This window comes from Triticum aestivum, chromosome 4B, assembly GCF_018294505.1.
Source record: "Triticum aestivum cultivar Chinese Spring chromosome 4B, IWGSC CS RefSeq v2.1, whole genome shotgun sequence".
Lineage (NCBI taxonomy): Eukaryota > Viridiplantae > Streptophyta > Magnoliopsida > Poales > Poaceae > Triticum > Triticum aestivum.
The window spans coordinates 396,250,372-396,275,833 of record NC_057804.1 but is presented as its reverse complement, the minus strand read 5'-3'; the positions used below and the strand labels follow the sequence as shown (position 1 = coordinate 396,275,833).

At 47.5% G+C, this 25,462-nt stretch overlaps 1 protein-coding gene across 1 annotated transcript; it reads right to left on the bottom strand.

Moving 5' to 3' along the window:
* Window positions 1–18,043: 18,043 nt before the first annotated feature.
* On the bottom strand, window positions 18,044–21,950 carry LOC123094876 (uncharacterized). The gene is made up of 4 exons (XM_044516749.1): window positions 20,168–21,950; window positions 19,976–20,086; window positions 18,358–18,435; window positions 18,044–18,268 (listed from the first exon to the last, which is right to left on the bottom strand). The coding sequence occupies exon 1, from the start codon at window positions 21,892–21,894 to the stop codon at window positions 20,677–20,679; it is 1,218 nt and encodes a 405-aa protein (XP_044372684.1). The 5' UTR covers window positions 21,895–21,950; the 3' UTR covers window positions 18,044–18,268; window positions 18,358–18,435; window positions 19,976–20,086; window positions 20,168–20,676.
* Between the last annotated feature and the right edge of the window lie 3,512 nt (window positions 21,951–25,462).

The following is a 25,462-nucleotide window of genomic DNA, read 5'->3' as shown; positions in this document are numbered from 1 at the left end:
ACACCTAGCACCAAAGACTCTGAAGTAGCTGACATTTGGCTTCTTGCCAGTAAGGAGCTCATAGGATGTTTTGCCCAGAAGCTTATGGATGTAAACACGGTTGATGATGTGACATGCAGTATCAATAGCTTTAGGCCAGAACTTTCTTGGTGTCTTGTACTCGTCGAGCATTGTTCGAGCCATCTCAATGAGGGTTCTGTTCTTGCGCTCAACAATGCCATTTTGCTGAGGTGTGTACGGAGCAGAAAATTCATGAGTGATTCCCATTGTATCCATATAAAGATCAAGGCCGGTGTTCTTGAATTCAGTGTCGTTATCACTTCTGATGTGCTTGATCTTGATGCCATAATTGTTCATTGCTTGATTGGCGAATCGTTTGAAGACATCTTGTACTTCAGTCTTGTAGAGAATTATGTGCACCCATGTGTATCTTGAGTAGTCATCAACAATGACGAAGCCATAGAGACACGCCGTTGTTGTGAGGGTGGAGTAGTGAGTAGGACCAAATAAGTCCATGTGCATCAGCTCGAAGGGTTGTGATGTTGTCATGATTGTCTTCGAGGGGTGCTTGGCCCTCGTCATCTTTCCAGCTTCGCAGGCACCACACAAATGATCTTTCTTGAACTTGACACCTTTGATGCCTATGACATGCTTCTTCTTGACGAGAGTGTGTAAGTTCCTCATGCCTGCATGCCCTAGCCTTCAATTCCAGAGCCAGCATTCTGAAGCTTTTGCAAGAAGACATACGGCAAGTTGTGGACCTGCTGAGAAATCTACAATGTATAGATCACCTTTCCTATACCCTTCAAAGACTAGAAACTTGTTAGATTCCATTACTACAAGGCAACAATATTTTCCAAATATCACAATCATGTTTAAGTCACAAAGCATTGAGACAGACATTAAGTTGAATCCAAGGGATTCAACAAGCATCACTTTATCCATGTGTTGATCCTTTGAGATTGCAACTCTACCCAGACCCAATACCTTGCCTTTACCAGTGTCAGCAAATGTGATTTGACTCTTGTCGGATGGACGTAAGGTTGAGTCCATGAGAAGATTTCGATCACCAGTCATATGATTAGTGCATCCGCTGTCAATAATCCATTCTGAAGCTTTTGGTGACATGCCCTACAGTACAGTTAGGAGGATAGGCTTCACAAGGTATGTTGTGAAGCATAAGCATTTGATGCACACTTGGATTATCACAGCATAGATGAAAGTTAGCACACAGTATGACAGGTAAGCGATTCATATGTGGAATATAGTAAGTCATTTTATCATGCGTCCCTGTGTGTTTTAGGTCCCCAGCAATAATATTGGACGCCTTTGATTGCTGGCTGGAGACCATGTTCTGCAAAAGAGAGTTAGTTCTTCTTCACCACCCACATCTTTAGGGGTGGCTTAGAAGCAATGAGTCTAAGTGCAGCATCTGAGAATTTCGGCTTTGGAGCCCTAGCAAATAGCCTTGCAGGAGATGAATGATACTCATATGAATAAGCAGAAAAGTTCTTAGTATTGTGAACATAGCGGTTTGAAGACACACGCTCATATTCATAAGTTTGAGTGTGATTTCCCTGCAAAACATTGGCGTTAGGGTGACCCAGGTGAGTCCTGTTTCCGTATGAAGCCGTTGGACCATGTGACGCCTTTGATCTGGGGTTTGTCTTCTTCCCTGGTGGTGTCATGACAACATTCACAGGAAGATTCTCAAGACAGCTTTTGGGAACCCAGATCTTCTTCATTGGCGGTCCATTCCTGTAGTTAGTACCAATATACCTGGCAAACACTTCACCATTCTGATTTTTGAACAATTTATAGTTTGCATCAAAGGATTCATCAATGATAATTGGATTAGCACAGGTAAAGCCAGATAAAGTGGATGGATCCACTGAAGGTTCCTTTGCAGCAACCCATGTGGTTTTGGGATACTGCTCAGGCTTCCAGTAGGAACCATCAGCATTCATTTTCCTCTCGAACCCAACACCCTCTTTCCTAGGGTTTCGGTTCAGAATCTGCTTTTTGAGGACATCACAAAGTGTCTGATGCCCTTTCAGACTTTTATACATCCCTGTTTCAAGCAATGTCTTCAACCTAGCATTTTCATCAGCAATAGTAGTGGTATCCTCAGAAGAGGGGTTAGTTACCACATCAGTAGTTGAAGACAGTGCAACAGTAGCAGTAGTGGAACATTCAGCAACAGAAGTAGCGTTATCACGCTCAATGCATTTTAAGCATGGTGGTTCAAATTTATCCTGAGCGGGACTGATCTGTTGAGCACGAAATGACTCATTCTCTTTTTGAACATCTTCATGAGTCGCTTTCAATTTCTCAAGCTCTTGCTTCCTTTGAAGATAATCATAGGAGATCTTTTCATAAGTGGTTGAGAGCGTCTCATGAAGACTTTCAAGTTCTTGATACTTAGCATGAAGATTTTTTATGTCTTCAACTAAGGACTGTGAACGTGCCATTTCCGCGTCGAACAGATCATCGCTTTTGTCTAACAGTTTTTGAGTATGTTCCATAGCTCTTTGTTGTTCAGTAGCAATTTTAGCAAGTGTTTTGTAGCTGGGTTTAGATTCACAATCAGAGTCATCTTCACTTGATGTTTGAAAGTAAGCATCGCGTGATTTTACCTTGGCACTGCGTGCCATGAAGCAGTAGGTGGGAGCAGGATCGTCCTTGTCATCATCAGCGTTGGTGTGGGAGTCATTGTCTTCAGTGTTGAAGATGGACTTTCCAACGTAGGTTGTGCCCAGAGCCAGGCTTGCAACACCAGAGTCGGACTCAGCTTCAGATTCCACCTCTGCCTCCTTAGAAGCAGCCTCCTCCTCTGAATCCATTTCCTTGCCAACAAAAGCACGAGCCTTGCCAGATGAGCTCTTCTTGTGAGATGAAGACCTTGATGAGGACTTGGAAGAAGACTTCGAAGATTTCTTCTTCTTGTTGTCATCGGAGTCATATTCCTTGCTCTTCTTCTTCTTCTCGTTGTCCCACTGAGGACACTCAGAGATGTAGTGCCCAAGCTTCTTACACTTGTGACATGTTCTCTTCTTGTTGTCTTGAGTGGAAGCTTCATCATTTCTTGAACTGGATCTTGAAGACTTTCTGAAGCCCTTCTTCTTGGTGAATTTCTGGAACTTCTTCACAAGCATAGCAAGCTCCCTTCCAATGTCTTCAGGATCGTCAAAACCGCAGTCAGATTCTTCTTCTTCAGATGAGGAAACAACTTTTGCCTTCAAAGCACGAGTTCGGCCATAGTTGGGGCCATAGATATCTCTTTTCTCAGAAAGCTGGAACTCATGTGTGTTGAGCCTCTCAAGTATATCAGACGGATCGAGTGTCTTGAAGTCAGGACGTTCTTGTATCATGAGGGCAAGGGTGTCAAAGGAGGTGTCAAGTGATCTCAGCAGTGTCTTGACAATTTCATGCTTGGTGATCTCAGTGGCGCCGAGAGCCTGAAGCTCATTTGTGATGTCGGTGAGGCGATCAAACGTGAGCTGGACATTTTCATTGTCGTTTCTCTTGAAGCGATTGAAGAGATTGCGAAGAACACTGATCCTTTGGTCTCTCTGTGTAGAGACGCCTTCATTGACCTTGGACAGCCAGTCCCAGACTAGCTTTGATGTTTCCAGAGCACTCGCACGGCCATACTGTCCTTTGGTCAGATGACCACAGATGATGTTCTTTGCAGTTGAGTCCAGTTGAATGAACTTCTTGACATCAGTAGGGGTGACACCTTCACCAGTTTTGGGAACGCCATTCTTGACGACATACCAGAGGTCGACATCAATGGCTTAAAGATGCATGCGCATCTTATTCTTCCAGTAGGGATATTCTGTTCCATCGAACACGGGGCAAGCAGCGGAGACTTTGATTATCCCTGCAGTCGACATAGCTAAACTCCAGGTGGTTAAACCGAATCACACAGAACAAGGGAGTACCTTGCTCTGATACCAATTGAAAGTGCTAGTTATCGACTAGAGGGGGGGTGAATAGGCGATTTTTATCAAAGTCTTCAAAACATGGAAGTTTCAAAGACAAACAATAGAAATAACCTAATTTGATATGCAGCGGAAGATAAACTACAACAAGCAAGCCATAGTCAAGTATGCAATAGCATTAACGTACGAAGACTAATAGCAGCTAGGTAGTAGGATCAGGATGGAAGATAGTATGAAGCCAATCAACAATAGTAGTCAAGCAATGAATTCAATCAGATAAGACAGATAAGCAATGACTTCACGAAGACAAACTCAAAGTAAAGGAGGGAAGAGATAGAACCAGTCACTTGTTGAAGACACATGATTTGTTGGACCAGTTCCAGTTGCTGTGACAACTGTACATCTGGTTAGGGAGGCTGAGATTCAACTCAGAAGACTGTGTCTTCACCTTATTCCCCTTGAGCTAAGGACACTTAGTCCACGCCCAATCACTCTGGTAAGTCTTCAAGGTAGACTTCTGAACCTTCACAGACTTCGTTCACCCGGCAATCCACAATGACTCTTGGATGCTCAGAACGCGATGCCTAACCGGCTGGAGGATACACAGTCCTCAAGTGTAATAAGTCTTCAGGTCACACAGACAGAAAGACTTCAGTGATGCCTAACACTCTTTGGCTCTGGGTGTTTGGTCTTTGTCCTCGCAAGGATTTCTCTCTCTCAAAGGCTTCGAGGTGGGTTGCTCTCAAACGACAAAAGCCGTATACTAACTCTGAGCAGCCACCAATTTATGGTGTAGGGGGTAGGCTATTTATAGCCACAAGGCAACCCGACCTGATTTGTCCGAAATGACCCTGAGTCACTAAGGAACTGACACGTGTTCCAACGGTCAGATTTCAAACACACACGGCAACTTTACTTGGGCTACAAGCAAAGCTGACTCATCCAGCTCTGGATAAGATTTGCTCTCATTGTCTTCGCTCGAAGACATAGGATTTGGGTTGATCATCACATCAGTCACTCTGACTTAGTTCACTTGGACCCCACTTAATAGTATGGTGGTTCCTATGACTCAACAAAGAAGAAAAGGAAACAACGAAACCACACAGTCTTCGCGCTCCATAGTCTTCACGCAATGTCTTCTCATGTCATAGTCTTCAATATGAATATCTTCTCATACCACCATTGTCTTCAATGTCTTCATACATTTTTAGGGGTCGTCTACGGTAGGTAAACCGAATCAATGAGGGACACTACCTGCGTTATCCTGCAATTCTCACAAACGCATTAGTCCCTCAACCAACTTTGTTGTCAATACTCCAAAACCAACTAGGGGTGGCACTAGATGCACTTACACTTAGCCGCGAGCCTGATTCGCCTAAGTTAAAAAGCATTCTGAGTGGAGAGCAATCCTCCCACTCGGAGGCTTAGCTGTGACCCCGTACTCGCCTAAGTTAAAAACATTCCGAGTGGAGAGCAATCTTCCCACTCGGAGGCTTAGCTGCGACCCCGTACTCGCCTAAGTTAAAAACATTCCGAGTGGAGAGAAATCCTCCCACTCGGGGGCTTAGCCGCGACCCTGAAATCGCCTAAGTTAAAAACATTCCGAGTGGAAAGCAATCCTCCCACTCGGGGGCTTAGCCGCGACCCCAAAATCACCTAAGTTAAAAACATTCCGAGTGGAGATCAATCCTCCCACTCGGGGGCTTAGCCCGACCCCGAAATCGCCTAAGTTAAAAACATTCCGAGTGGAGAGCAATCCTCCCACTTGGGGGCTTAGCTGTGACCCCATAATCGCCTAAGTTGAAAACATTCCGAGTGGAGAGCAATCCTCCCACTCGGGGGCTTAGCTGCGGCCCCGTACTTGCCTGAGTCACAAATATCCTTTGAGCTACACCACAAATACAACGTACGCTCCATCCCGATCCGCAAGGACGACGAGGTGTCGACTGAACACCATGTCCGAGCTGTGTCACAAGTACAATGTACCATCCCGATCCGCAAGGACGATGAGGTGTCGATTGAACACCATGTTTGAGCTGCATCACAAGTACAATGTACCATCCCGATCCGCAAGGATGACGAGGTGTCGATTGAACACATCGTCAGATCCATTCGATGAAAGGTGAAAAAGATCAAGTTCTCTCGGAATCAAGAGACATTTAGAAGCAATATAAGCAAAAGCCATGATGTTCAAGGAAATTCAAGTTCAGATAAATCCAGCAAAAGTTCAAAACCGCAATAGGCAGAAGTACTTAGGCATCAAGCCTGAAAGAGTTTAACGATTACATAATCACTCGACATTCCGAGGCAAATAAAAGTGGGGCATAATGTTTTGTTCACTCGTCAGGAGAAGGACTTGCTGGATCGCAGAAACTGCCAAGGTCGATGTTGTCTATGATGCGAGTGGTGGCGTCAAGGAAAGTGTCCATGAAGGACTGCTTTTTCGTGTTCCCTTGAGGGCTGCCATCTTGTCTTCTCTGACATCCTTACAGTGCACTCGGACCAATGACAGGGCAACGTGAGCGCCACAGGGAGCATATGATTTCTTCCATTCTTGCACTCAATCAGGTATCTGATTCAGTCGAGTCATCAGAGACTCGAGATCCTGTTTGAGTTCTGCCTGAGGCCAGAGTTCAGCATCAACCCGCGTCATCGCCGCCTTCAGTTGAGCGAGATAATCCGCAACACTATCCATGCATGACTCCAACCGCAGCACATTCATTGCAACGTCATCTTTGATAGGGCAGTTTATGGGGTCCAGACCCGTCTTGACCCGCCCGGTTTCTGCTTCAAAATCCTGACAAAGTTCTGCACAATAGGAAAAGCAGTGAGTCGACAATTTAGCAAGATGTGTCAGTCGACATCAACAAATCAGTCGAACCAGAGAAAATACCTTCAAGCTTCAAGACCAACTTCGCAGCAAGCTACCCCAGATAAGACTCTAATTCGCCCTTCTTGGCCTTGAGGTTCCCAACTTCGTCGGTCAAGCTTTCCTTGTCTTTCTTCAATTGCGCGACCTCCTGGTTGGCTTCAGAAACGGAAGTCTTCAACTTGGAGTTCTCCTCTTCCAACTTGCTGACTGAGGCCAACTTCTTGTCCGTAAGTGCTGTTTTTTCTCGCGCCTCCTTCTGGGCCGCGGCAAGATCCTGGTCTTTCTTCTCTAGATCCTGCTTCATTTTCTCTAAAGAAATAACATTCTTCAGACGAGCTTGAAGCAGGCGGTTTTCACTACACACATCTATTCGAGTGAAATCACTCGGTTCAAAGAGACTAAAGAGAGAGAGAGAGAGAGTCACAAGGTGGACAGTTGACGAGTGGTTACCTCCCATGATAGCTGCTTCGTCCTGAGCATTCTTGAGGTTCTTCTTGGCCAGTTCCAGATCAAGGTTGAGGATGATATGTTTCTTATCCAGTTCAGAAAGTTGGGATCACAAGACTTTTGCAGTCAGCAAATAAGATATGTCAGTCGACGGAAGCAAAAGTCAATCACAGTGAAAGTTGCTCTAAGACTACCGTTGAATCAAACATTCAATAGTAGTCTTGGGGACTACACCCAGTGGGTGCACTTAGCGTGCCCCCACTGGTTTGGTTTTACACTCGGCATGGTCTGCCCAGCATGAGTAAAAAAAGAGGAGATTCTCAGACCCCAGCCGACTACCAGCAGTCGATCGTGGTCTCGGGGACTACACCCAGTGGGTGCACTCTGCGTGCCCCCACTGGTTCAGAAAAACATTCGACTCAACCTAGTCGATTCAAGTGGAAGAATTATTCAGCTCTAAGAAGAAACACCCTAGTGGTTGATTGGATGTGAAATACAGACCCATGATAGATGCACATAATAGGTTCCAAAATGCTCATCCAAGAATGCCATATGGGTAGTAAAGTAACAGTGGCAACTATCATTACTCAAGAGACCAGTCGGAAATCAACTAACCTTGACGTTGGCTTGAAGAGCAGTGCTGGCATTATAAGCAACCTGACTGGCCTCATGCACCACTTTCATCTGCTCCATCACGAGATTTACCTGGAGAAGAGCCTCCCTGGTGGCACTCGGTGGGTCGTCTGGAGTCTGATATGCAGTGAAGAGCGATGATGGCAGCGCGTTTGGAGCAGTCATTGGGTCGGAAGCATGGAGTTGTATCGGAGCGGCAAGGGCCTGAGCAGTCGACCCCAAAGGACGGTCAGTCGACAACGGATCGGCAAAGGTAACATTGGTCCGAGCCAGATCTTCGGATCGCTGGACCACTGTCTCAGGCACCAATGTCGATTGAAGCGCCTGACCCTCGGTCGTCTTCCCGCTTGAGGCTCTGCCCCTTCTTGTTCTCTCCCTCAGAGGCACTTCTTTTTCTTCTTCCGAGAGCTCAATGACGTCCCGTGGAGCTGCAAAAGCAGCCTTAAGAGTTCAATCGACCTACAATCCAGTCGACAGAATGAGTTCAAGTTGGAAAGAGCGTACCAGCTTTAGAGGTGGTCGCGTCATCGGTCTCCTCATCACCTGGGGCCTTGTCAACATCCATATCAGTCGCAGAAGTTGCAGGGCTAGAAAAGTTCACAGTCCACTCGGTCAGAATAGAAACATCAATCGATGGAAGAAAACACAGAAAAATAGAGCACTCACCCAGAGGCAATAGGGACGTCCATCTTGATCTTGGGCAAGGTTTTCCGAGCCTTCGAAGGAGCGACCCTGAGCTGCTTAGCGAACTTCTCCGTCGGCTCCAGGGTCGAAGTCCGAGTGCGCTTCTGTGCTTGAGTACTTGGAGCCACAGTCTTGCCACACCCGCTCGCCGGATCTTGGAGTTGCTTGGATCGACGTTCTGTGTGAGGTGGTGAGTCGACTATCTCGTCGTCCTCCGACTCATCACTTTCCTCCTCGTCATCATCTTCTGGAGACTGCCAATCGCCGCTTTCTTCCGCACTGTCCTCTCCCTCCTGTTCTTACTCCAGGGCTTGTTCACCGTTGGACATGGAGTACATCTCAGTGTAAACCTACAAGAAAAGAAGTCAGATAAATACCAGTCGGATTCAAAGGCAGTCGCAAAACATATTGAAGTATAGCCGGAATCAAAGATCAGACCTTGTCTGGCTGGTTGTTGGCGCTAAATGGGTCGACTCTCCTGGCTCCCCTGGGGTTATCCTTGTTTCCTGTAATACCCTTCAGCCACAGGGCCACCATCTCGGCCGTAACCTCCTCTGGATGAACCCGAGCAGTGTCGTTGGCTCCAGAGTACATCCACATCGAGTGCTCACGAGCCTGGAGCGGCTGGATGCATCGACTAAGAAACACTTCCAGCAAGTCCATGCCAGTTACTCCCTGATTGATCAGCTGGACCACTCTCTCAACCAACATGTTCGTTTCCACCCTCTCCGCAGCGGTCACTTTCAGTGAAGAAGGTTGCTGGGCATGATCTAAAGAGAAAGGAGGAAGACCGGTCAACTGACCGGGAGTCGCAATATCCTAGCAGTAGAACCAGGTCGACTGCCAGCCCCTGACTGACTTAGGCAGTGTCATGGAAGGGAAAGCACTCCTCTTCCTCTTATGGATACCCAAGTCCCCACACATTTGGATCACGTGCATCCTCTCGTCACTCGTATTCGCTTTCTTCACCGACTGGGAGCGGATTGTGAAGATGCGCTTGAAAAGGCATGACCGCGTCGACAACCCAGGAAATTTTCACACATGGACTCAAACGCGGCGAGGTACGTAATGGTGTTGGGAGAGGAGTGATGGAGCTGAGCTCCGAAAAAGTTCAAGAAGCCCCGGAAAAAAGGATGTGGAGGAAGGGAGAAACCATGGTCGACATGGGTGGCGAGCAGGACGCACTCACCCGGCCGCGGCTGAGGCTCTGTTTCCCCCTTCGCCAGCCTCGCAGCTCCGTCGATGATCAGACTGGACTTAGCCAGCTCCTCCAAATCTTCTGGCCGGAGCGAAGATCGGATCCAATCGCCCTGGATCCAACCCGGCGGCAGCACAGACCTCAACGATGACCCCCGATTCGTCAACTTGCCTTTCACCGCCCCCGTCGCCTTCTTCACGCGTTCCAGCGCCGCAGTCTTGTCCATCACCATGGTGGCAGGGCGGCGGCGTTGAGAGCGGAGGAGCAAGATGCGGTGGACAAGCAAAGGAGGAAGAGGGAGAATGGACGCGCACAGCACAGACGCCTCGGCCCCAATGCCTTTTAAGGACCCGCTTTCGAGTGGTTGCACATGGGCCCGGGAAATCCTGTCAAATCCCGCAATAGTCACGCGCTGGGTACATGGAGAAAAAGGTGGCACGGAAATCGAGGCACTCATGTTTATCCATCCCGCTTACTACGGCACGCTCCGCCTTGCGCGCTTCCCCAAAATTTTGAATCCTGTGAGATCCGGGATACACCGTAACCAATCGCGCCAATGATTTCACGTCAAAAGTAACACTCGACGAGTGACGGTATAAATCCACTCGGCAACTTCTGAATCAATCAAGGCGATTGAAACGAAGTTGAAGTTCTAACATGGTCTTCCAGTCCAACATGTGTGCTTGTGAAGCACAAGAGTCAAGGCAAGATCAACTTCAACCTTCTTTTCACTCGGACCTCAATCCATTCGGGGGCTAATGATGATGATATAGACCTGGGGTAGAGTCATAGGCCTGACCTATACGCCCTACCCAAGGTCACTACCCTAGAAGCAAAGACACCCAAGAGACAATAGGGAGTACCAACTGAAGGCGTTGAGTGCAATCCACTCGACCAGTCATACCACTCGGGTACCCCTCCCCCCTGATATCACTCGACCATACAAGAAAAACCACTCGACCTACTAAAGACCAGGAGTCACGTAAGACAGCAATGGTCAGGCATTCACTATGTAGCCTTTAATATCATTAATAGCACTTTATAGCTGGCGTTATCAGTAACGCCCTGTCTTTATGTACATTGAACTCCTTGTAACGGGGGATGGCTGGGGTCCTGGCGCACTCTATATAAGCTACCCCCTCCTCTTGCACAAGGGTTCGCACCCCCTGTAACACACACACACTCATATTCCAGTCGACTGCCTCAGGGCACCGAGACGTAGGGCTTTTACCTCCTCTGAGAGGGGCCTGAACTCATAAACACTTGTGTACAATATTGTCGTAGTTAGGACCTTGCATCCTCATACATACCCCCTATACTTACTGTCAGACTTAGTATCACGACACTGTTATCTTCAGGTGTGCTACTGCTACAATTGTATATGTAGCGCGGTTTACGCCACCACACTACTGCTACATAGCACTAGCGTGGTTTTTTAACACGCGCTACTGCTAAAGTTCTGTGTATAAGGTTTTCCCTAGTAGTGTTAGGTCATATCGATATAAAGCGCATGAACAAACTCCATGCTGATGGTCTTTTGGAATCACTTGATTATTAATCACTTGATGCTTGCGAACCATGCCTCATGGGCAAGATGACTAAGACTCTGTTCTTCGGAACAATGGAGCAAGCAACTGACTTATTGGAAATAATACATACTAATGTATGTGGTCCGATGAGTGTTGAGGCTCGCGGTGGTATCGTTATTTTCTGACCTTCACAGATGATTTAAGCAGATATGGGTATATCTACTTGATGAAACATAAGTCTGAAACATTTGAGAAGTTCAAAGAATTTCAGAGTGAAGTGGAAAATCATCGTAACAAGAAAATAAAGTTTCTACGATCTGATCATGGAGGAGAATATTTGAGTTATGAGTTTGGTCTTCATTTGAAACAATGTGGAATAGTTTCGCAACTCACGCCACCTGGAACACCACAGTGTAATGGTGTGTCCGAACATCGTAACCGTACTTTATTAGATATGGTGCGGTCTACGATGTCTCTTACTGATTTACCGCTATCGTTTTGGGGTTATGCTTTAGAGACGGCTGCATTCACGTTAAATAGGGCGCCCAAGTTGTCGTTTCTTAAAGTTTGGGGTTGCGATGCTTATGTGAAAAAGCTTCAACCTGATAAGATTGAACCCAAATCGGAGAAATGTGTCTTCATAGGATACCCAAAGGAGATTGTTGGGTACACCTTCTATCACAGATCCAAAGGCAAGATATTCGTTGCTAAGAACGGACCCTTTCTAGAGAAGGAGTTTCTCTCGAAAGAAGTGAGTGGGAGGAAAGTAGAACTTGATGAGGTAATTGTACCTTCTCCCGAATTGGAAAGTAGTTCATCACAGAAATCAGTTCCAGTGATTCCTACACCAATTAGTGAGGAAGTTAATGATGATGATCATGAAACTTCAGATCATGTTACTACCGAACCTGGTAGGTCAACCAGAGTATGTTCCACACCAGAGTGGTACGGTAATCCTATTATGGACGTCATGTTACTAGACCATGACGAACCTACGAACTATGAGGAAGCGATGATGAGCCCAGATTCCGCGAAATGGCTTGAGGCCATGAAATCTGAGATAGGATCCATGTATGAGAACATAGTGTGGACTTTGGTGGACTTGCCCGATGATCGGCAAGCCATAGAGAATAAATGGATCTTCAAGAAGAAGACTGACACTGACGGTAATGTTACTGTCTACAAAGCTCGACTTGTTGCGAAAGGTTTTCGACAAGTTCAAGGAGTTGACTACGATGAGACCTTCTCACCCATAGCAATGATTAAGTCAGTCCGAATCATGTTAGCAATTGCCGCATTTTATGATTATGAAATTTGGCAAATGGATGTGAAAACTGCATTCCTCAATGGATTTCTTAAAGAAGAGTTGTATATGATGCAACCAGAAGGTTTTGTCGATCCAAAAGGTGCTAACAAAGTGTGCAAGCTTCACCGATCCATTTATGGACTGGTGCAAGCTTCTCGGAGTTGGAATATACGCTTTGATAGTGTGATCAAAGCATATGGTTTTATACAAACTTTTGGAGAAGCCTGCATTTACAAGAAAGTGAGTGGGAGCTCTGTAGCATTTCTAATATTGTATGTGGATGACATATTGTTGATTAGAAATGATACATAATTTCTGAATAGCATAAAAGGATACTTTAATAAGATTTTTTTTCAATGAAAGACCTCGATGAAGCTGCTTACATATTGGGCATCAAGATCTATAGAGATAGATCAAGACGCTTAATTGGACTTTCACAAAGCACATACCTTGATAAGATTTTGAAGAAGTTCAAAATGGATTAGTCAAAGAAAAGGTTCTTGCCTGTATTACAAGGTGTGAAGTTGAGTGAGACTCAATGCCCTACCACATCAGAAGATAGAGAGAAAATGAAAGTCATTCCCTATGCTTTAGCCATAGGTTCTATCATGTATGCAATGTTGTGTACCAAACCTGATGTGTGCCTTGCTATAAGTATAGCAGGGAGGTACCAAAGTAATCCAGGAGTGGATCACTGGACAGCGGTCAAAAACATCCTGAAATATGTGAAAAGGACTAAGGATATGTTTCTCGTTTATGAAGGTGACAAAGAGCTTGTCGTAAATGGTTACGTCGATGCAAGCTTTGACACTAATCCGTATGAATCTAAGTCGCAAACTAGATATGTATTTATATTGAATGGAGTAGTTGGTGCAGTTCCAAGCAGAGCGTCGTGGCGGGATCTACGTGTAAAGCGGAGTACATAACCGGTTCGGAAGCAGCAAATGAAGGAGTATGGATGAAGGAGTTCATATCCAATCTAGGTCTAATACCTAGTGCATCGCGTCCAATGAAAATCTTTTGTGACAATACTGGAGCAATTGCCTTGGCAAAGGAATCCAGATTTCACAAGAAAACCAACCACATCAAGAGATGCTTCAATTCCATCTGCGATCTAGTCAAGGAGGGAGACATAGAAGTTTCCAAAATACATACGGATCTGAATGTTGCAGACCCGTTGACTAAGCCTCTCTCACGAGCAAAACATGATCAGCACCAAGACTCCATGGTGTTAGAATCTTTACTATGTAATCTAGATTATTGACTCTAGTGCAAGTGGGAGACTGAAGGAAATATGCCCTAGAGGCAATAATAAAGTTGTTATTTATATTTCCTTATATCATGATAAATGTTTATTATTCATGCTAGAATTATATTAACCGGAAACTTAGTACATGTGTGAATACATAGACAAACAAAATGTCCCTAGTAGCCTCTACTTGACTAGCTCGTTAACCAAAGATGGTTAAGTTTCCTAGCCATAGACATGTGTTGTCATTTGATGAACAGGATCACATCATTGGAGAATGATGTGATGGACAAGACCCATCCGTTAGCTTAGCATAATGATCGTTTAGTTTTATTGCTATTGCTTTCTTCATGACTTATACATGTTCCTCTGACTATGAGATTATGCAACTCTCGAACACCGAGTAACACCTTGTGTGCTATCAAATGTCACAACGTAACTGGGTGATTAAGATGCTCTGCAGGTGTCTCCGAAGGTGTTTGTTGGGTTGGCATAGGTCGAGATTAGGATTTGTCACTCCGTGTATCGGAGAGGTATCTCTAGGCACTCTCGGTAATGCTCATCACTATAAGCCTTGGAAGCAATGTGACCAATGAGTTAGTTGCAGGATGATGCATTACTGAACGAGTAAAGAGACTTGCCGGTAACAATATTGAACTAGGTATGATGATGCCGATGATCGAATCTCGGGCAAGTAACATACCGAAGACAAAGGGAACAACGTATGTTGTTATGTGGTTTGACCGATAAAGATCTTCGTAGAATATGTAGGAGCCAATATGATCATCCAGGTTCCGCTATTGGTTATTGACCGGAGATGTGTCTCGGTTATGTCTACATAGTTCTCGAACCCGCAGGGTCCGCACGCTTAACGTTCGATGACAATTTGTATTATTAGTTATATGATTTGATGACCGAAGTTTGTTCGGAGTCCCGGTGAGATCACAAACATGATGAGGAGTCTCAAAATGGTCGAGACATAAAGATTGATATATTGGACAATGTTATTCGAACACCGGATGAGTTCCGAGAGGTACCGGATAATTATCGGAGTGCTGGAGGGTTATCGGAACCCCCCAGGGGAACTAATGGGCCTCGATGGGCCTTAGTGGGAAGAGAGGAAGGGCCAAGAGGGGCTGGCTGCGCCCCCCCCCCCTTGGGTCTGAATTGGACTAGGGGAAGGGAGCGGCGCCCCCCATTCCTTCCCTTCCCCCTCTTCCTTCCTTCTTCCCCCTCTTCCTTAGGTGGAAACCTACTAGGATTTGGAGTCCTGGTAGGATTCCTCTCTCCTGGCGTGCCCTAAGAGGGCCGGCCAGCCTCCCCTCCCCTCCTTTATAGACGGGGACAGGGAGCACCCTAGAACACACAAGTTTCTCTTAACCGTGTGCGGTTCCCCCCTCCACAGTTACACAACTTGGGCATATCGTCGTAGTGCTTAGGTGAAGTCCTGCGGCAGTAACTTCATCGTCACTGTCACCACGTCGGCATGCTGACGGAACTCTCTCTCAGCCTCAACTGGATCAAGAGTTCGAGGGACGTCATCGAGCTGAACGTGTGCTGATCGCGGAGGTGCCGTACGTTCGGTACTTGGATCGGTTGGATCGCGAAGACGTTCGACTACATCAACCGCGTTACTAAACGCTTCCGCTTTCGGTCTACAAGGGTACGTGGACACACTATCCCGCTCGTTGCTATGCTTCTGCTAGATAGATCTTGCGTGATCGTAGGAATTTTTTTTGAAATACTACGTTCCCCAAAAAATCCACCAAACCCTTCATCCTCCTCCCACCGCCCTCCAACCTTTCCCACGCCCGGACCCTCACGGTCCTCCACCCTTACTCCGACTCACCTCCGGTCCTGATCCACCGCCAAAGATGTAGTCCAGCTCGACCCACACCGCCGCGACAGAGACGTAGTCCGCCTCGTCCGTCGGTGGCATCAATTTGTCGGCTGCGACTTGCAAGGCAAAGAACGTCGCCCGCAAGTTGCGGCGACGCTGGCAGCGAGAGAGGGAGGCGGCGGCGGCGCATAGGGAGGTTCGGACGTGGTGGAGCAGCTGTCTCCTCCGCTGCGCCCGGATCCCCGCACCCCTTCCCTTCGAGCGCCGACGTGGATTACGCCATCCGTCCCCCTTGGGACAAAGGATGATGCGACCGCCGGCTAGACCATTCCGGACAGCTTACGGCCCACGCAGATGCTGGCGGTCGACGTGTGTGACTTGTTCCAGCTCATTCGGGCCCGGATGAGAACGAGCACTAGCACTGCCCGGGCTGCCCTTGACATGCTCGATGGAATGACCGAACAAGAGTCGGTGATTTCTTTGCTCATGTCCAATCAATTTTTAGCATAGACCACTAGTTCATTTTGCACATGATGAATACTTGCAAACCATAATCATGTAGGAGGTGTTCTTGTCCAACATGATCAATGATAGTGAAGGTTCGACCGAAATGGAGTATGAATTGGAAGCCACCACCGCATTTGAGGTTGGGACAATATACGATCCCAATCCGAGCAAAAGGAAGAAGAAGACCAAGACGCCAAAGGTAGGAGGCCCAGCATTCTCAAGATTTGAGGACACCTTGTTGGTCAAAGCTTGGTTGGCCACGACAATGGATCCAATATGCGGCATCGAGCAAAAGGGGAACACCTATTAGACGAAGATTTGGAAGGAGCGTCACGAGCAAAAGGAGTATGTGGAGCCGCATCCTATCGTGGCCACCCGCAATGTGGCATCTCTCCAACATCGTTGGGGGATCATTCAAGAGAAAGTGAACAAGTACATCGTCTACTACTCATAAGTGACCAAACACCCTCAAAGTGGGATGGGAGTCGCAACTCACGTAAGCTCGATTGCCTCATCTTGTCGTCCATTGCATATACTTCTTGTGTTTGCATTCTCGTGCTCATACATATGTTGTTTGCTAGACTGCGATGGCGGCCACTTTGTATCATGAGGTGGAGAAGAAGCCATTTGCTTTTAGCCATTGTTAGGTCATATTAAACGGCAAGCTAAAGTGGAATCAACTTGTGGTCGACCTCAAGTCTGGCAAGAAGAGAATGATGGCTCAAGAACGAACCAATCAGTTGGGTTGGACGATGAAGAGGGCGATGCTGTCGTGACGAATGGAAAAACCACCGTACCAAAGGACAACCGCCAAGTCCTGGAAAACAAGTGGGAGAAGGCACGTGCCGCCCGTGATGCCGCGGCTACCAAAATGTTGTCCACATGGATGGGCATTTTTTCGGTGAGGGAGAATAAGAAGGAGGAAAGGTACAAACTCATGTTGGATGCGCAAAAGGAAAGGATGGAGTGAGACCGAAAGAGGACGGAGAAGAACCTAGAAATTGAGAGGGAGAAGATCGAGCTCGAGAAGCAACAAGCGGCGATCAAATGGGAGCTCGAGAAGGCCAAGACATTTGGTGACATAGAGCTTGAGAAGGAGAGGTTGCAACTCGCACGGGACGCGGAAGATGCGAGGATCATGTTGGCGGACGAGACCCTCTTGGATGAGCATGCGAAGAAGTGGCTTGTGGACAAGAAAATGAAGATCAACGTCCGTAGGAAGTACGAGGCGGCGAGGGCGGCTGTGGCCGGATGCAGGCGGAGGAGGCAGCCAGGATGCAGGAGGAGGAGGCATCACGGATGCAGGAAGAGCAGGACGAGCAGGAGCAGGCGCCCAGCCAATGATCCGAGGCCATCCGTGACGCTCGAATATTGATTTCATTTTGCCATGTCCGGCTTGTTGAACTATGATTGCTTTGTTTTCTTTCAAACTTTGGCATTCAGACAATTTGTACCGTATGATAGACGTGCATGGATTGCATGGATTTGAGGATCAGAATTTGCAGTATACGGATGTGCGGCGCAACATTTGAGAGGAGCCCGGTCAATACCCGTGGAGGCACCCGGACACGTCCGTGGACATTTGAGGGACCGGATTTGCCAAGTCCGGCCGTAGATGCTCTAAGAAGCCGCCACATACCCCGGACTGGTTTGTATGTGCATACGTGTGGCTTGGTGGCCGTGTGCATGTAACGGCGGAAGGCCCGCGCATGCCTGTGTGCGATGGCGTGCATGTCGGAAGCCAATATGTGCATGCTTGTGTGCAATGGCGAAGGCTAGCATGAGCATGCATGCAGATGCCACCCATAAAAAAATGATGAGCATCACACGGAAATAGTTCTTCACACGAATGTCATATAGTGCTAATCCCACATAACAAAGTACTTAGCCCCACATATTAATAGTACTTAACCCCACATATTAATAGTACTAATCATGTCTTCATTAAACTCCATAGCAGCGACACGTACGCATCATCGGCACTCTCCTCTGTGAACTCCATAGCGTAGAACGTGCAACCTGGGCTCTCTCCTAGATCAGGTGGGGGGCACGCCATCATCTAGAACCAAATAGTAGATAAAAAACCATATTAGTTATGTTAAGGAATATAGGGTTGTTTAAGATGCAACATAGAAGATGTATACTCACAGGTTTTCTTTTGATCCTCGGAGCAGGTAAGTACAGCCTCCCTGACCAAGCTCTCGAAGCACTTGTCTCCACACTCTCCTGTAAACGATATAGAACACAAATGTCAGTGCAGGATCTCACAGGAAAGCAGTCTATGATTTGGATCAGTAACGCGCCACGATTTGGACCCTAGGCAAAGGGCAGCCCAGCCTAGCCTTGCTACTTTGCTAGGCACAAGGACTGCCATTTGGTAAAGATAAAGAAAGCTAGCCAACATCATAAATATTTTGTTCTAATGCAGCTCCAGTGGAGTCTTTGTTTCACAACATCAGAATGACCCAAGCTGTGTGCAATATTAGCAGGCAAATAAAATCTGTAAAATCACAGTCAGGTCACACACAGTTAAACACATAGGATGCAGGGGTACCAGTTTTGTCACATACATGAAAAATTGCAACTTGCGAAGTCATAAATCCAAGGCAATAATATTAGTATTTGACTTTTTGTGTAAACATAGTAAAACTCAATTGCAAACAACCAATGATAGATATGTGTACAAAAACACCCAAGAGCAGCAAATTCTCTGTAGCATAAGATAAATAATCTGTGCTCTCAACAAACATGTACGCCACATAATTGGAGTTTCACTCTAGTACAAGAAAGAACTCAAGCAGTGTGAAAATTCTGTATATGCACAAATAATTCTTGAAAATCATTGTGTGATTTCAGGAAGAACAAAACTATGTGCAAGAAGAGTTAATATTCTAGAAAAAACTATACAGGACTTGCAATGAAAGATTTGCTAACGAACGAACTAATCTATCTTAACAAACATGTACACCACATGATTGGAGTTTCTCTGTAGTATAAGAAAGAACTCAAGTAGTGTGAAAATTCTTTATATGCACAAATAATTCTTGAACAAAACTATGTGCAACGAAGAGTTAATATTTTAGAAAAATCCATACTGGAGTTGCAATGAAAGACATGTTAATAAAAGAAAGTAATCTATCTTAACAAATCGCTCTAGTATAACAGAGATAACTCGACAAGTGTGAAAATTCTATAAATGCACAAATAAATCTCGAGAATCGTTGTGTGACTTCAAGAAGAACATGACTATGTGCAACAAAAAGTTAATATTCTAGAAGTAAAAAAAACCATACTAGAGTTCCCATGAAAGAATGCATTAACAGATGGAGAAGAACTGGTGGCGGCAAAACCACACATAAATATATGCCACTTAATTGAGCTTCACTCCAGAATAGCAGAGAGCTCAAGCAGTGTGGAAAATCCATGCATGCACATAATTTGGAAATCATAGTATCATTTCAAGAATAACAAGAACAATGTGCAACAAACAAAATTCTAGCAAAATTATACTAGAGTTGCAGTTGCCTACCCAAAAGACATTACTATATTGTAGAGTGTAACACTGAGACTGAAAACAATGATGAAAATACGTGATATCACTATATGTGAAATATACTAGCATTTGTCACCAGCAAGAAATGAGACCATAGTCCGTAATTAGTGTACACCACTCCATTGGAGCCTATGCCTACGCTCGTCGAGCTAGGCAGCTAGCAAACAAAAAATGTCCGGCCTGTGAAACCTGGGGGTGGGAATTTGAACTTACCATCAGTGTACTTGCCATGCCTTGAAACAAAGCATTTGAGGGTTGCTTGGCGTATGAGGAGGATGAAGCAATGCATAGCCGCCTCGTCAAGGTCATTGGGCTTCTCCCACGCTGTAGCAACAACAAGAAGAATCACTCCATTAGAGTGCAAAATCAAATCATGGTGAAGAGGGGAGCTAGAGTAGAACTTACGATAGCAAACTCCTGCGGAGGCAGAACATGTAGATGATAAAATGGGACCAGCGCTGTGCTCTTGGAGGAACTGGTGCTCGCCACTCCGCCCGGAAGTGACTCGCCTTTGTATCGCCCCTGAAACAGCAGTATTGCCACACCAAAGACTAGCCAAAGGAACAGCAGAAGTTCAGAAATGCCGCACGGCCCGCACTCGCAGCAGCAAATTTGGCGGCCGGGAGGCGCGGGACGGTTGATGAAAGCGTGTATCTCGAAGTTGTTCGCAGCTTCAATCAGCTCTTCTTCGATGCCTTCGGCTTCGTCTTCGTCTTCGTTGGCTTGCTGCTGATCACCATTTCCACCATCCAGGTGCGCCACCTCCACAACTTGAACCCCCTCGACATCCACGGGTATGTCCACAAGAAGTACATCATCCGGCTCAAACACAAGGACTGCGTCGTCAGGCATATCGCCTTCCACTGGTACAGCCTGTAGAGCTGGGACCAGCTCGACGTCGACCTCAACGTCGATCATGATTCCGCCCTCCGGGTCAGGGCGTCGACGAAGATGTCGTGGTCGGCGTCGTCGCCAGCCGCACCCTCCTGCACATGGAGCCCGTGGTTCTCGCCCAGCGCCTCCAGGCCGGCGTTCTCGACGACCGCCTCGCCCACCACGATCCCGTCGCCGTACGCCAGGACGTCGAGCACCTGCTCGTCGTCGCCGTTGACCTCGAAGACATCGTCATGTCCTGCCTCTTCAACGCCGGGGTTGTCGACGTCCTGGTGTCCGAGGCCCGCGACGGCGACGTGCTCCTCGTGGTGCGGCATCCCTAGGTTCTCCTGGCCGTTGACACCGCCGATCTCGTGCAGTGGCTCGGCAACAGCGGGGTCGACGACTTCTTCGTGCAGAGCGCCGCCGTCGTGGACGTGGACGACCTCGTGCTCCTCAACGAGCCCGGCGAGCAGCTGGTGATGGTGCGGCGCATCGACTCCTTGATTGGCTTGAAGGAGCGCGTCCTCCTCCTCCCCGGGGACACCGCCGATCTCGTGCAGCGGCTGGGGAACAGCGAGGTCGACGAGTCCTTCCTGCAGAGCGCCGCCGTCGTGGACGTGGACGACCTCGTGCTCCTCGACGAGCCCGGCGAGCAGCTGGTGATGGTGCGGCGCATCGACTCCTTGATTGGCTTGAAGGAGCAAGTCCTCCTCCTCGCCGGGGACACCGCCGATCTCATGAAGCGGCTGGGGAACAGCGATGTCGACGTCTCCTTCCTGCAGAGCGCCGCCGACGTGGACGTGGACGACCTCGTGCTCCTCGACGAGCCCGGCGAGCAGCTGCTGGTCGTGAGGCGCATCGAATCCTTGGTTGGCTTGCAGGAGCGCGTCCTCCTCCTCGCCAGGGACGCCGCCGATCTCCTGCAGCGGCTCGGGAACAGCGGGGTCGACGAGTCCTCCTTCCTGCAGAGCGCCGCCGTCGTGGACTTGGACGACCTCGTGCTCCTCGACGAGCGCCGGGACGGCGAGCAGCTGCGCGTCGACTCCTTGGTGCGCCTGCAGGAGGGCGTCCTCCTCCTCGCCGTGGACGGCGATGATCTGGTGCATCTGCTCCGGAACAGCGGGCTGGACTCCGTCGTGTAGAGCGCCGCCGTCGTTGACGTCGACGACCACGTTCTCCTCCACGAGCGCCGGGACGCCGATCTGCTGCTGGTGGTGCGCGGCCTGGCCTCCGTGGTTCGCCGCGTCGCCCTCCATTGGTCGGTGGTGTGGGAGATGGGGTACGCGGGATTGGAAGCGGAGATGGTAGAGGATGGAAGGCGGAGGCGAGAGGGGTCTGGAGTGACGGGGCTCTGCGTGCTTTATCTGTGATCTGAAAAAGCAAGTCCGTCGGAGAGAGGGAGGAGCAAGTCCGTCGGAGAGAGGGAGGAAGCAAAAATGCTAGAGATACAAAGGTTTGTAAAAGCCTGTAAACTGTTTTCATCTAACAACCAATCACAAACCTCGCCCTCCCTGATTTTCAGGGAGGTGGGCCGTCCCGCTCACCTGTTGACCAATAAAGACTAACCCACACTGTAAAAGCCTGTAAACTGTTTGTACGTGTAGCATTGCCGGGGAGGAAGAGCTTGGGTAAGTTGAGCTAGGTTTGGTTTTTGAAAAACCCAGGTAGCGTTGTTACGGCATCTCCACGCGGTTAAAACGGACACACTATCACTCTGCGGACGGGTCCAAATGTGTTCGTGGAAACTTATATGGAAGCTGAACATCAAAAGCTTTGACGCAAACCTCCGCCACAATACAAATTAATTCGGGTAAAATTCATGCAAATATGACAAAATTCATTCAAACGGACACAAGTTTGGACATAGTTGTTTATACATAAACCAAATTATAGTATTACGTCCGTTCAACTAAGACCTGAAAAAACCCAGACTAACTCTAGCGGACGGTGACCTTGTAGTCTTGTACACCTGGGCTGCCCGGCGGCGCCTTCATCTTCGGAGTGATCTCTCTTTCTCCTCTTTTTTTGTCTTTTCTCTCCTTCCATACATTTTTCCTTTCTCTCTTCCTCAATAACCATCCCGTGTCACGGCCAAGATCATTGTTTTGACCCTCTAATTAAAGATTACCATGACTAAACCCTACTTTAAAATTTTGCCCAAATCTAATCCTTTTTCATAACGTCGTTCTTTTGCATGCACCAGCGCGGTGGAGTAGTTCTCAGAAAAAGAAAAAAAAAGGAATTAGCGGTGGACTACGCTAGGCACAGTTCAGCCTTTCAAATTTCTACCAATGCTTATGTTCAAGTTTAAAAAACAAACTTATATTATTGTTAAGACGACTGTACAAACGCACGCTTATTATCTTAGGACTAAAACCCATCGTATTATTCCATGTGATAGCTAGTATGGTACTTTAAGGAGGTGCTACTATGCAAATTCCATCGTAGCACTGCTAGTTAGCTCTACCTACAGACCGTTGGCTCGCTCGTCTCGTCTTGTGTTCTTCCTTCCCATCAAAATAATGTTTTCTTCGTTGAATCCTGCCGATCACTGTATTTTCATTTCCTTGTGCTTTTTGTTTGCGTAGACCGGAACCGTGTGTTTGATTTGGTTTGTCTTTCTGTCCTTTTGAAGGGGCAAGGCAAAAGTGTTGCATGTTGCACCGTTCACCTGGCCTCGTCCGTTGCCGGGGAAAGAAGTATTATCGTCTTGTCCTGCTAAGGTAGCCGCCCCCAGGCAGTCTGGCATTGCAGGGTCGATGCACTACCACTTTAAATGCTGCAGGTGCTGCGTGGGGAAGAGAAGAGCGCGTCGGGAAGTTCTGCAATTTGCATTGTCGGTAGTACTATCTACCATGTCCATATCCATGATACGTCCAGAATCTCTGTGCATGCATCCGTCTGATTTTTCTGGTAGCCACAGAATCGATGGAGGCAAGCAAAAGCGTACATGGAGCAGTTGCCTCTTCTGTGTAAAACAAGAACCGGGCCCTCCCTGTCTGTAGCCGGCCGCTCCGCAGCTGCCGCAACGACATCTCCTTCCTGCCCATTGCACGTTATTTCATGTCTATTTTTCTGAGGGATATTGTTTTCTGCTTACTCCATGGACAGTCATGAATGTGGCAGTTTAATGGAGTGCTAGTGCATGGTAGATCACTGTCGGTAGTAGTAGGTATTTATCCAATGTTAGGAGAATAGGAGTAGCAGTAAAAACTACTCCAGAAAGTGTCCTCATCTCAGATAATCCTCGCCCCAGCCAGCGCGATGTTTTCAGTGGGCGGAAGTAAGATATATATATATATATATATATATATATATATATATATATATATATATATATATATATATATATATATATCATTCCCACCCCATTCTGTTATTTTTTTTCAGCGGTGAGTTTGCTTGCTATTGGCACCGTCGATTGATTTGATGCGAGCATGAAATCTTGGCTGGCTGCGTGCAGCCTAGTCTAATCTACTGATGCGTGTAGTAGTACGCAATTTGATTCGAGTAGTTTACACAGCTCCCGAAGATAGAACTCTGAGCTAGCTAGGTTAGGTTTTTCGTTTAGCACAGCCCGAGTAGAGCTAGCTGCATGGGAACTGGTGAGCACAGCACAGGCACCTGCGCTACGTTACGTGAGCTCATCACTGCTCACACGCATTATAAACCGACCCAGACGTACGTGCACTGCATAGGCGTAGCAGCCACACGGCACACATCGGCCTAAACCATGGGCACAGTGCGTGAACAACTCAACCTCACATGGTGCACGGGTATACGTACGTTGGAGTCGAGCAAGGGCATTTTGTGCGTTCGGCGTTGCCACAGGCAAGTAGGGTGTAGGGAGACTAGCCAGATCTTCCAGTCGTTCACAAGCGTATTGTTGTACGATACTAGTATCTAGCGATACTTGCGGAGATGTAACGTATACATACATGTAAATAAATACGTCAATGGCGCTGCGCACAGGACCCGTCCACCACATCAACCCGTTTCATCATCCGTCCGAGCCGTACAGGGCTAGCTGGCTACTCCCTCCGTTCCAAAATAGATGACTCAATTTTATACTAACTTTAGTACAAAGTTGGGTCATCTATTTTGGAAGGGAGGGAGTAGCTAGTACAGCTAGCTACAGCCTACAGCAACTGGGTATTCATCCGTTTTCCCCGCGTACCACCACCCACTGTCTATGTGACCGGCACACCACACATGACACACGTCGCTGTCTCCCGGTGGCAGAGTCAAAGGCTTTCGCCGGGGCGTCTCATTATGGCGAGGGAAGGTGTGGTCTCAGGCTTTTTCAAGATTCGCCCGTGGGATGGTGACTTGGAGAGGGGGGTCTCGTTGGGTTTTACCCGTGGTTGATCTGGCGGGTTCTGCGACATGTGCTTTTCTCGTTTCTTTTGTTGTTCAGGTGGTAAAACAAAGGGCGTATGTATGGGGTGGACACCCGAGAGAGGTAGCTGGACCAGTGCATCCGGTTTGCCGCTCACATTTGGCGTTCCCTACAGCAGCAGCAGTGAACTTGCAACGCGTTTGGTAGCCTGCACCTCCCTCAGCTAGACCCGTTGGATATAATTTTATCCCGTTTAAATGCCTGTGTTTATTGTTTGGCTTGTGTAGCATGAACCTCAAAGCCATACCAGTTGAAAACAGTCAAATCGATTGTTCTCTCTTAGTCAGGCTCGCGGTGTGCGGGGGAAGGGACCCCGAGCTCAAGCGAGCAGCGAGATGGCACGAGCTCACGTGCGTTCCTGAAATGAGGCGTGAGTAATTGGGTCACCTCCCGCCTAATCGGTTGCCATAGTTAGGTCCCTACGG

Coding starts and splice junctions, on each gene's coding strand:
- LOC123094876 (XM_044516749.1), bottom strand. CDS start 21,894: ATGGAGGGCGACGCGGCGAACCACGGAGGCCAGGCCGCGCACCACCAG.